This window comes from Eretmochelys imbricata, chromosome 6, assembly GCF_965152235.1.
Source record: "Eretmochelys imbricata isolate rEreImb1 chromosome 6, rEreImb1.hap1, whole genome shotgun sequence".
In the NCBI taxonomy this organism is placed as follows: Eukaryota; Metazoa; Chordata; order Testudines; family Cheloniidae; genus Eretmochelys; species Eretmochelys imbricata.
Genome location: NC_135577.1, coordinates 8,938,065 through 8,950,402, shown reverse-complemented (window position 1 = coordinate 8,950,402; position 12,338 = coordinate 8,938,065). Strand labels below are relative to the sequence as shown.

The following is a 12,338-nucleotide window of genomic DNA, read 5'->3' as shown; positions in this document are numbered from 1 at the left end:
TTCTGCTAGGGATGTAAATACTGTTTTAAAAGTTAACCGTTCAAACAAGTAAAATATGTCATTTAAAGGGTTAACCATTTAAGCGGCAGCGCCATCTAACAGAAATGGTATAAAATGTCCCATGTTGTTCAGTACGTTGCTTCCTCAAGTCAAAATGTCTGCATGAAGGAGATGTGAGTGGACCAGCATCAGGGAGAACACCACCTGCTGGGTAACAACTTGAGTTGGTTGCTGACAAGCACCCTATTAACTCTGTCTGTTCTAGTCCGGTCTTGGGCAACCACTGAGAAATCCATGCAGAGAACAGGCGTCTGGCTGTCACAGCACCTTGAGTGAAAAACCTGAATGAACTCCCTCTCCGTCTCTAGAACCAGCCTCTGCAACGGTGAAGCTGAGCTAGAGAAGTCACCTCCATGCCAGCTCCAATGGATATGTAGAAAAAAATCATTTTGCATATTTACATATTGGTTAATGAACCATATTTACATACTGGATAATAAACTGACAACATGGTTGTGTTAAGCTAACTGCTTCGTATGTGAGTTAACATCCTCTGGGCGACTAAAATGTATGAGGCGCAGAGGCGACTGGTAGGGCCGTCCCTAGCTATTCTGGCTCCCTACGCAGCCCCCTCACAGGGCGGGGTGTGTGGGGACCCAGGTCTCCACGATGTGGGGGGATAGCTGGCTTGGAAGTCAGGGGGGGAACATTAGAATCTTAAAAGACCTATTGGTTTTCCTAGGAGCCCATCCATAGAATTATAGAATATCAGGGTTGGAAGAGACCTCAGGAGGTCATTTAGTCCAACCTCCTGCTCAAAGCAGGACCAATCCCCAACTAAATCATCCCAGCCAGGGCTTTGTCAAGCCTGACCTTAAAAACCTCTAAGGAAGGAGATCCCACCACCTCCCTAGGTAACCATTCCAGTGCTTCATCACCCTCCTAGTGAAAAAGTTTTTCCTAATATCCAACCTAACCTCCCGCACTGCAACTTGAGACCGTTGCTCCTTGTACTCTCATCTGCTACCACTGAGAACAGTCTAGATCCATCCTCTTTGGAACCCCCTTTCAGCTAGTTAAAAGCAGCTATCAAATCCCGACTCATTCTTCTCTTCTGCAGACTAAACAATCCCAGTTCCCTCAGCGTCTCCTCCAGCCCCCTAATCATTTTTGTTGCCCTCCGCTGGACTCTTTCCAATTTCTCCACATCCTTCTTGCAGTGTGGAGCCCAAAAACTGGACACAGTACTCCAGATGAGACCTCACCAATGCCGAATAGAGGGAAAGATCACGTCCCTCGATCTGCTGGAAATGCCCCTACTTATACAACCCCAAATGCCGTTAGCCTTCTTAGCAACAAGGGGACACTGTTGACTCGTATCCAGCTTCTCATCCATTGTAACCCCTAGGTCCTTTTCTGCAGAACTGCTGCCTAACTATTCGGTCCCTCGTCTGTAGCAGCACATGGGATTCTTCCATCCTAAGTGCAGGACTCGGCACTTATCCTTGTTGAACCTCATCAGATTTCTTTTGGCCCAATCCTCTAATTTGTCTAAGGCCCTCTGGATCCCATCCCTACCCTCCAGGGTATCCACCACCCCTCCCAGTTTAGTGTCATCTGCAAACTTGCTGAGGGTGCAATCCACGCTCTCCTCCAGATCATTAATGAAGATATTGAACAAAACCGGCCCCAGGACCGACCCTTGGGGCACTCCGCTCGATATCGGCTGCCAACTAGACATGGAGACATGATCACTACCCGTTGAGCCTGACAATCTAGTCAGCTTTCTAGCCACCTTATAGTCCATTCATCCAGCCCATACTTCTTTAACTTGCTGGCAAGAATACTGTGGGAGACCATATCAAAAGCTTTCCTAAAGTCAAGGAATAACATGTCCACTGCTTTCCCCTGATCCACAGAGCCAGTTATCTTGTCACAGAAGGCAATTAGATTAGTCAGGCAGAACTTGCCCTTGGTGAATCCATGCTGACTGTTCCTGATCACTTTCCTCTTCTTTAAGTGCTTCAGAATTGATGAAACCATGAATGAAGTTTATTAATGACAAAGAGAGATTTTAAGTGAGTACAGCAATGAGGCATAACAGTCAGAAATGGTTACAAGAATAATAAGAATAAAATGCTGTCTAGTGCCTACTTGAACTACGTTAGATTAGATTACTGACCAAACAAATGAGGCCTCCGCTCTGATCCAGTCTGACTTAAGTCATAGGGAATAGCCAGTGGCTCTCAACCTTTCCGGACTACTGTACCCCTTTCAGCAGTGTGATTTCTTTTGCGTATGCCAAAGTTTCACCTCACTTAAAAACCACTTGCTTACGAAATCAGACATAAAAATACAAAAGTCTCCCAGCACACTAGTACTGACAAAATGCTTACTTCCTCATTTTTATCATGTAATTATGAATCAATTGCAATATGAATATTGAACTTGTATTTCAGTGTATAGTATATAGAGTGGTATAAACAAGTCATTGTCAGTATGAAAGTGTAGTTTGTACTGACTTTGCGAGTGCTTTTTGTATCCTGTTGTAAAACTAGGCCACTCTCTAGATGAGATGGTGTACTGCCTGGTGCACCCCCTCAGCATACCCCCAGGGGTATCTGTACCCTTGTTGAGAACCATTGACCTGAGTGATTTGCTCAAGGTCAGAGAGGGACCAAGTGGCAGAACTAGGAATAGAAACCACGAGTCCTGTAGTCCAGCCCAGCACCATAACTACAAGCCCAGCCTCTCTCCTTCATTCAAGGCTGCGAACGCCCCCTGTTAAGAGTTTTAATATATTTGTATCTTGTAATTTTATAGTGTTTTTAATGAGGTTTTCTGATTTTATCCCCTCATAATCACTAAAATGGTGATTATCCAATATGGAGTCAGACATTTAATATGGCATCTCTTTGCCACAAGCAACAAGACTCCATCTTGTTTCAGCTGGGTAGTGGTGGTTTTGCACCCTTTTTGAACTTTGGCGGGAAAGGGCAGCTAACAGGCCACTCTGAACTGGTTCTGTAACTGACAGTTTACCTCAGGTCTTCCCGTCACAGAACCGTTAAAAGGAACTGCGTGACGTCACCACAATGCTCTCCGTCACAGAGGCAGCCGATCGCAGTGGCGTTAGCACAGTCCTCAGATCACGAGTCAGCAAATCCTGAAAGACAGCTCATCCTCATCCATCCCATCCACGTACCTGCCGCATCCAGGGTGACACCTGTAACACCTCGGCAAGGTCGGGCCTGACCAGAGAATTCAAAAAGGCTGCAGCCCATGAGCCCGGCTGACAGGACGCAGCTACAAACCCTTCCCTTGACGGCCACCTCAGTGGATGCTTTGTCAAGACCATGCTCTGGCATTGCTCAGTGATGTTTGCCAGGTTGGTGTTGAAATCAGGGTTGGGTCCCCCTTCTGCAATGCACAGAGATGAAACGTCACAAGGAAGATACAGCTGGGACCCCACTCGAGGGCAATCCTGACTGTGAGCCCCCTCTGCTTCAACCCACCACGATCCACTCCCCTCCCAGAGCCTGGGATAGAATCAAGGTGTCCTGACTCTGAGCCCTCTGCTATAACCCGCCATCCCCTTGCAGAGCGGAGATGGGACCCCGGAGTCCTGAGGCCCCTGGTGACCCTCTCTGCCCCAAATTACCTGTTCCAGGGCCCTTCCCCTCTTCAGCCATCGTTAGCTGTTATCTGGGAAGCTGACAGGGCTCTGCAGCACTCCCTCTGGCTGGGGTTGTGTCACACAGACACAGGATCCATCCCTTCCTCCCCATACCTTTGTGGGCAAAGTGCAGGAGCAGGACAGGCTTCTGGAAGAGCAGGTTGTGCTTGGCTTCCCGTGGGTCCTTGATGTTGTCACCGGCGGGGGGTGGGGGTGGGGGGGGACACCTGAGGTGTGCAGGGCCCGGCACAATGAGCGGGGGGCAGGGGCAGCTGCTTCAGTGCCAGCACCGAGGCCAGAACACGGCATCTGTATGGGGCACCTGCCCTCCCCATGGCACTGGGCAGTGATATGGGTGTGAGCTCCTGAAACACACAAACACACTACAGCCACGTCTGAGCTCCTGTAACGCTCATGAACACACCGCCCTCCTCTAACTCACACACAATTGTCGTCTAACACACACATTACAGGGGACCACACCCCGGGCTGTGATCCCCAGTAAGAAACACACACACCAACATCACACAGCCTAACAACAAACACAGCACACATCCAGAGCCTTGTCTTACTGTGACACACACACACTCCACAGTCACCTTGTGATCTGTAAAACACTCACGTTACACAGCCTTCCTGTACCACTCAGACCGCCTGGGGGTTGATCTCCTCAGATGCACACACCAACCTCACACAGCCAATCAACAACCACAGCCCGACCCGTGTGTTACTGTGACACTCCCACGCTGCACAGCCTGGCCGAGGCCCTCTTGTACCCACTAGTCCCCGCTCCCAGAGCCGGGAGAGGACCCAGGAGTCCGGGCTCCGGGCTCCCAGCTCCGCACAGCACAGCGGGGCCCTGCGCACAGCCCAGGGGCGGGGACCGGGTTGTCCCGTTTCGGGCTCCTGCCGCCGGGGGACCAGGTGCCGCGAGCGCCCCCAGCGGCGGGACTCGGGACCCAGGCGTCCGGGGGCTGGGCCGGAAGGTCGCTGCGCTGGGGCCTCCCCCGGCTGCTGGAGCTGGCGGCGCATGCGCGGGGCCGGGCGCGGAGCGGGCGGGAGGCGGCCGCGGGGAGGCGCCGTGGGGCGGGAAGTCGCTGCCCGGGCGGAGGAAGCGGCCGGGGCCGGAGCCGAGCCCGGCGATGGCTGCAGCGGGGCCGGCGCAGGTAGGACGCGGGGCGGGGACTCCCCGGCCGGGCACTGGCTGGGGCCGGGACCGGGTCCCTCCCGCGCTAGTGACCCTGGGGCTGGGGGCTGCCGCACTCGGAGCGCTGGGGCCGGGGAGCGGCGCTGGGGGCCCCGGGCCGGGCGGACACGCGGAGCCGGGCGAGGAGCCCCGAGGCGGCCAGCCCGGGGCGGGAGCGGGGCCAAGCCCAGGCCTGGGGCGGAGGCGGGGACTCCGGCCAGGGGAGGAGCCTGGTCCCTGCCCTGGGATTCGGGCCCTTCCCAGCGCCCCGCCCCAGAGCCCCGTGGGGAGCCCAGGGCCGGTTTTGTTCAATATCTTCATAAATGATCTGGAGGATGGTGTGGATTGCACTCTCAGCAAATTTGCGGATGATACTAAACTGGGAGGAGTGGTAGATACGCTGGAGGGCAGGGATAGGATATAGAGGGACCTAGACAAATTGGAGAATTGGGCCAAAAGAAATCTGATGAGGTTCAATAAGGATAAGTGCAGGGTCCTGCACTTAGGACGGAAGAATCCAATGCACCGCTACAGACTAGGGACCGAATGGCTAGGCAGCAGTTCTGCGGAAAAGGACCTAGGGGTGACAGTGGACGAGAAGCTGGATATGAGCCAGCAGTGTGCCCTTGTTGCCAAGAAGGCCAATGGCATTTTGGGATGTATACGTAGGGGCATAGTGAGCAGATCGAGGGACGTGATCGTCCCCCTCTATTCGACATTGGTAAGGCCTCATCTGGAGTACTGTGTCCAGTTTTGGGCCCCACACTACAAGAAGGATGTGGATAAATTGGAGAGAGTCCAGCGAAGGGCAACAAAAATGATTAGGGGTCTGGAACACATGACTTATGAGGAGAGGCTGAGGGAACTGGGATTGTTTAGTCTGCAGAAGAGAAGAATGAGGGGGGATTTGATAGCTGCTTTCAACTACCTGAGAGGTGGTTCCAGAGAGGATGGTTCTAGACTATTCTCAGTGGTGGAAGAGGACAGGACAAGGAGTAATGGTCTCAAGTTGCAGTGGGGGAGGTTCAAGTTGGATATTAGGAAAAACTTTTTCACTAGGAGGGTGGTGAAACACTGGAATGTGTTGTCTAGGGAAGTGGTGGAATCTCCTTCCTTAGACGTTTTTAAGGTCAGGCTTGACAAAGCCCTGGCTGGGATGATTTAATTGGGTATGGGTCCTGCTTTTGAGCAGGGGGTTGGACTAGATGACCTCCTGAGGTCCCTTCCAACCCTGATATTCTATGATTCTATGATTCTATGACTCCTGTCCCCAGCCAGCAGGGCCCGAGTCCCCGGGGGGCTGTGCGAGGGGGTCTCCCTGGGTCACAGCTGCTGGGCTGGGGGTTCCCCGGGAGCCGCTGCCCTAGAACCCGCGTCCCCTGCTGAGAGCCCAGGCTGGGGCTGGCGCGGAGGGTGCTGAGTGTGTAACGCTTGTGCCAGCAGCTGCGGGTGGCGTTTGAGGACGTGGCTCTGTATTTCACCCGGGAGGAGTGGGAGCTCTTGTCCCAGCCAGAGAAGCAGCTGTACCGGAACCAGATGCTGAGGAATTACCAGGCCCTCGTTTCCTTGGGTAAGGACCAATTTCCCTTCATTTATTCACAGCTGTAAAACATTTGGGTTCCCTCGAGCCTTTGGCTGCCATGTGGCACCCTGTCACTGAGTGCTTTCCCATGAAGCAGCGTGCAAGATGTCATGCCAGGTGCTACACAAACATAAACGAGACCCTGCCCCCAAAACTTTAGTAATAAAACTTTCCCCCAAAACAGGTTCTTCAGGTTCCAAACCGGACTTAATCCACCGGATCGAGCTAGGGGAGGCAGAGCTCTGGATCCGGGATGCTGAGATCTCCAGGGTAAACTCTGGGCCTGAGAGCCCCTCCTCAGGTGAGTCATAATAATCCAGTCCCTTCTGATTTACACACCTGCTAGCGAAGGTCTCCTTGATGTAGAAGGCAAAGGCAGAGCGAGATTCACTGGCTGGGAGCTGAAGAGAGACAAATTGAAGCTGGGAATTAGGGGCCAGTGTTTATCTGGGAGGGGGAATAAACCATTGGGAGAGCTCCCGCGATGGATTCTCCCTCACCGTATATTTATAAAACGCTTTGTTTTTTCCCTTTATATTGCTAGTTTAGTTTTGTTTTTTGCCTTGGCCTTTCTCATTTTCTCCCTAGATGCTTGTGGTGTTTTTTAATACTCATTTTTGAAATTTGACCTGCTTTCCATTTCTTGTACGACTCTTTTTTGAAGAGTCGCTGCAGCTCCACCATGTCTCGGCTACCCCAGCTGTTTAATGGAAAGGACACTGAGGCTGTGAGCAATGTTCCCTCTCATTTTTTCCATCCATTTGCAGAATCAATTTTGTTATGTACATCGAGTTATGTGTACCACCAGTAGACACAAAAAAAATCTACATATACTTTTTTTAAAAGTTACCATAGGGATTGTCAAGGTTCCTCCCCCACTCTGAACTCTAGGGTACAGATGTGGGGACCTGCATGAAAAACCTCCTAAGCTTATCTTTACCAGCTTAGGTCAAAACTTCCCCCAAGGTACAAAATATTCCACCCGTTGTCCTTGGACTGGCCGCTACCACCACCAAACTAATACTGGTTACTGGGGAAGAGCTGTTTGGACGCGTCCTTCCCCCCAAAATACTTCCCAAAACCTTGCACCCCACTTCCTGGACAAGGTTTGGTAAAAAGCCTCATCAATTTGCCTAGGTGACTACAGACCCAGACCCTTGGATCTTAAGAACAATGAACAATCCTCCCAACACTTGCACCCCCCCTTTCCTGGGAAATGTTGGATAAAAAGCCTCACCAATTTGCATAGGTGACCACAGACCCAAACCCTTGGATCTGAGAACAATGAAAAAGCATTCAGTTTCTTACAAGAAGACTTTTAATAAAAATAGAAGTAAATAGAAATGAAGAAATCCCCCCTGTAAAATCAGGATGATAGATATCTTACAGGGTAATTAGATTCAAAAACATAGAGAACCCCTCTAGGCAAAACCTTAAGTTACAAAAAAGATACACAGACAGAAATAGTTATTCTATTCAGCACAATTCTTTTCTCAGCCATTTAAAGAAATCATAATCTAACACATACCTAGCTAGATTACTTACTAAAAGTTCTAAGACTCCATTCCTGGTCTATCCCTGGCAGAAGCCAGCATATAGACAGACAACCAGACCCTTTGTTTCTCTCCCTCCTCCCAGCTTTTGAAAGTATCTTGTCTCCTCATTGGTCATTTTGGTCAGGTGCCAGCGAGGTTACCTTTAGCTTCTTAACCCTTTACAGGTGAGAGGAGCTTTCCCCTGGCCAGGAGGGATTTCAAAGGGGTTTACCCTTCCCTTTATATTTATGACAGGGATATTTACCCCAGCCAGGAGACCTTAGGTATTTTGGAACTTACTAATTAAATTTAATTAAATTTAAGTGCAAGAGAAATAAAAATCATGAAATGCATAGACCAGTCAAAACACTAAAGTAACACATTGAGGAAGAATAAAATTTCAGAGAATATATGTGCATTATAGGAAGTAGCAAGAAGTAACAACAATATTACAACTGTGTGTTCGGAGGTGAGTGTGAAAGAGCCAATGAGTGTGTGTGTGTGTGTGTGTGTGTGTGTGTGTGTGTGTGTGTAATCAGTCTATAGTCAGACATTCACTGAAAGCTCTCCTGAGCCCTGTCTCCCCTGCCCTCACTCTGAGGAGATGGGGTACGTAGACTGGTGGGGAGGAGGAGGGGAAAGAAAAATAGAGACTGTGTGAGCTGGCTGCTGGGGAGGAAACAAGCACCTGGGTAGAAAGACAAACCTGTCCAGCCATAGACCACAACACCTTCTAGGCTTCCCACACCTCAGAAAATTATACCAAGGTAAGGGGCGCCCTAGAGATTTTTCAAATGGCTTTTCATGCCTCTGCCCCCTGCAAGAGCATCCCAGAGTCACTGGCCCTTGGCAGAGAAAGCGCTGTCTTCTCCAGGTTCCCACCCCACCCCCTCTCCACCACTTCACTTTGCATGTGACCTCTCAGACTGGAGAAACCTGTTCCCAGCGAGCAAGGAGAAAGCTGGGAATGACGCCGGGCAGGGTCAGTCACATAGGACTAGTGTAAGGTGACGCCATGCAGAGGCGCCATGGTGTAGAACAGATCTCTAGCACCTGCAGCACTTCGCTGTAATGCTCTAAAACTGCCCCGCGGGCCAGGCGGCTGCTGTGGGGGGAGTGGACACATTTAGGGGCCAGATTAAATTGTCCTGCGGGCCATGACTTGGAGTACCCTGGTGTATGGGCTGGCTGTGAGAGAGAGGGTGGCGGTATGGCCTTTGTCCCATCCCCTCTCCTCTTGCTCTTTGTGGCACGATACTTTTGTCACTTACATTGCTTCAGTGTCAATGCTTAGCACAGCCCTCAGCCCTAACATGTCTGTGACTGTCTGTAGACCAAAGGCTGGGTGGCAGCCATTCACCCCTTCCAGCTCAGCAGTGCCAGGGAGCGGGTGTGACACAATACAGACATGTTTTCCAGGTTACATCACACAAACTCTGAGTGACTGGTCATCCCCTCAAATCCTTCACACACAGACACCCCCCAAAACCCTCATCTTCTTGAGGATTTTAGTTTAGTTTTAGTTTTGCACAAAGACTCAAACCTCAGGCCGAGAGTAAATGATTTCTTTAAAAGGAATTCCTAGAAAAGGACTCGCTCCCCCACAGGAATAAGCTACATTGTTCTAAGCAGCTTTAAACTGGTCTCACTGCGTCCACATGAAGGGATTGTAGCCCCTCAACTAAACTAGTTTCAAACCAATATAATTATAACAGCAAAAATACTGAGGAACAGGCCTCATCCTACAAAACAGGAGAAAGTGAAGAACCAATACCACATAAATAAACCCCTCTGATTGAAATAAAGACAAAATCAGTTTGAAAACAAAACCAGGGTCTTGTTGTGCCAGGCGCTGCCTGTATCCTGGGCAGGCTACAATTGAAGCTTAAACCAAGACCCAAGACATGCATAGCCCCTGTGGGAGCAGGCGCTAGGTGCTGCACAAACACTATAGGGTAGAACCATCCTGAGTCAGGCTGCAGATTTCTTACAGCGTTTTGTATCAGAAATTATGGAGCAGTTACAGTAAATTTAGTAAAATCACAGGTCTGTAAATTTACTGTGACTGCTCCAGGATTTTTAATAAACCCTGCTGTCAAGACTCATTCCCTGCTCTGGCACTTCGAGTGCAGAAGGTGGGGGCCTGGAAGGACTTTAAACCTTAATACTTGCCACTCCAGGCTTGTATTAAACTCCCAAGGTTAGAGATTCTAACCCTAGCCCTAACCGTGAGCTAACACTGGGATTCCCTCTGCTCTCTCCAGCAGGGCTCAGGATCCCGGGAGGAACGAGGACACAGTCTGAATGTGGAGAGAGCACGGCAGGAACGCAGAATCCCACAGCCCACAGAGGGATCCATGCACAGGACACAGTCCATCCCCGGGGCAGACTCAGGCAGAGACCGGACCTGGCTACACACCAGAGACTCCCCATGGGCCGGTGTCCCCATCGCTGTATCGACTGCGGCAAGAGGTTCAGCGACCCCTCCGCACTGACGCAGCACCAGTGCATGCCCACCGGGGAGCAGCCGTATTGCTGTGCTGACTGCGGCAGAAGATTCAGATGGTCCTCGGTCCTGAAAATACACCAGCGCACACACACGGGGGAGCGGCCGTACCGCTGCACTGACTGCGGCAAGAGCTTTGCAGAGAGCTCACACCTGAGAACACACCAGCGCACGCACACTCGAGAGCGGCCGCACCACTGTGCTGACTGCGGAAAGGGCTTTGCACAATTTTCGTACCTGAGAAGACACCAGCGCACGCACACTGGGGAACTTCCATACAGCTGTACTGAGTGCGGCAAGGGTTTTGCCCAGAACTCAAGCTTGAGAATGCACCAGCTCACACACAGCGGGGAGCGGCTGCACCGCTGCGCTGACTGCGGCAAGAGCTTTGCAGCGAGCGCAAGCTTGAGAAGTCACCAGCGCACGCACACCGGGGAGCGGCTGTATCGCTGCACCCACTGTGGCAAGGGCTTTTCAACGAGCTCAAAGCTGAGAAGTCACCAGCGCACGCACACCGGGGAGCGGCCGTACCGCTGCCCCGACTGTGGCAAGAGCTTTGCGGAGAGCTCGACCCTGAAAACACACCAGCGCACGCACACCGGGGAGCTGCCGCACCACTGTGCTGACTGCGGCAAGGGCTTTCATCGGATCTCAACCCTGAGAAGGCACCAGGGCATAGATACCCGGAAGTGGCTGCACTGCTGCACCGACTGCGGTAAGTGTTTTTCACAGAGCTCACACCTGAAAATACACCAGCGCAGACACAGCGGGGAGCGGCCGCACCGCTGCGCTGACTGCGGCAAGAGCTTTGCAGAGAGCTCAAACCTGAGAAGACACCGGCGCACGCACACCGGGGAGTGGCCGCTCCACTGTACCGACTGCGGCAAGGGCTTTGCCCATAGCTCAAACCTGAGAACACACCAGCGCACGCACACAAGGGAGCGGCCGTACCGCTGCACCGACTGCGGCAAGAGTTTTGCAAAGAGCTCGACCCTGAAAACACACCAGCGCACGCACACAGGGGAGCGGCCCTACCACTGTGATGTTTGCAAGAAAAGCTTCAGCAATGCCAGTACGCTGACCAAACATCTTCGCACACACACACGGGGGAGCAGCTCTACCGCTGTGCCAACTGCGGTAAGAAGTTCAGCAGTGCCAACAAGCTGACCCCCACGCACCGGGGAGCAGCTGTAATGCTGGACTGACTGCGGAAAGGGCTTTGCACACAGCTCAAATCTCTGAATACATCAGTGCGCACACCAGGGAATGGCCATTCCAGTGCACTGTCTGCAGAAAGAGCTTTGCACAGAGCTAATACCTGAGAATACACCAGCGCATTCACAGTGGGGAGCGGCTCTACAGGTGTGCTGACTGTGGCAAATGCTTTGCTCACCTGTCCCCAGTTGACTCCCTAATACCCCTCTGCCACCACCAGGGCCCGACGGGCTGCTGGCAGGCCTGGCACAGTGCCAGCAGAATCAGACCAGGGAGTGGTCCTGTCCCCATCATGCCCAGCAGAGACTGTGTGGGGCAGGGAATGGGACTTAACTGAGCAGCGTGGGGAAGAGCAGCCAGGTGGGGGGATTTTAGAGTAGATGGTCACAGCCTTCTCCATTAGGAAAGGAGATCCGTCTAGGAGGGATCCAGCCAGGTCTATCTCTATCAAACTCCCCCCAACACATATAGCTGTGCGGCAGCCAGGACAATCCTTCCCTACCCCTCCTCCATCCAGATGGGACTGAGTCAGGGACTTTCCCCCACAGCTACCTCCGTTTCAGCCAGTGGGTGACTCTTGGGTGACATCTGCAGGGAGGGATTTGCAGTCCTGTCTCAGCATGGATTGAGCTGAGGGG

General features: G+C 51.9%; 1 protein-coding gene across 1 annotated transcript; it reads left to right on the top strand.

Annotated features, from left to right (window-relative positions):
* Positions 1-4,760: 4,760 nt before the first annotated feature.
* LOC144267032 (uncharacterized) lies at positions 4,761-11,946 on the top strand. Its single transcript, XM_077820674.1, is given in 5 exon segments — positions 4,761-4,842; positions 6,306-6,432; positions 6,629-6,745; positions 10,244-11,580; positions 11,583-11,946. Coding segments are annotated over 5 exon segments (1,713 nt in total). The 5' UTR covers positions 4,761-4,818; the 3' UTR covers positions 11,691-11,946.
* The last annotated feature ends 392 nt before the right edge of the window (positions 11,947-12,338 follow it).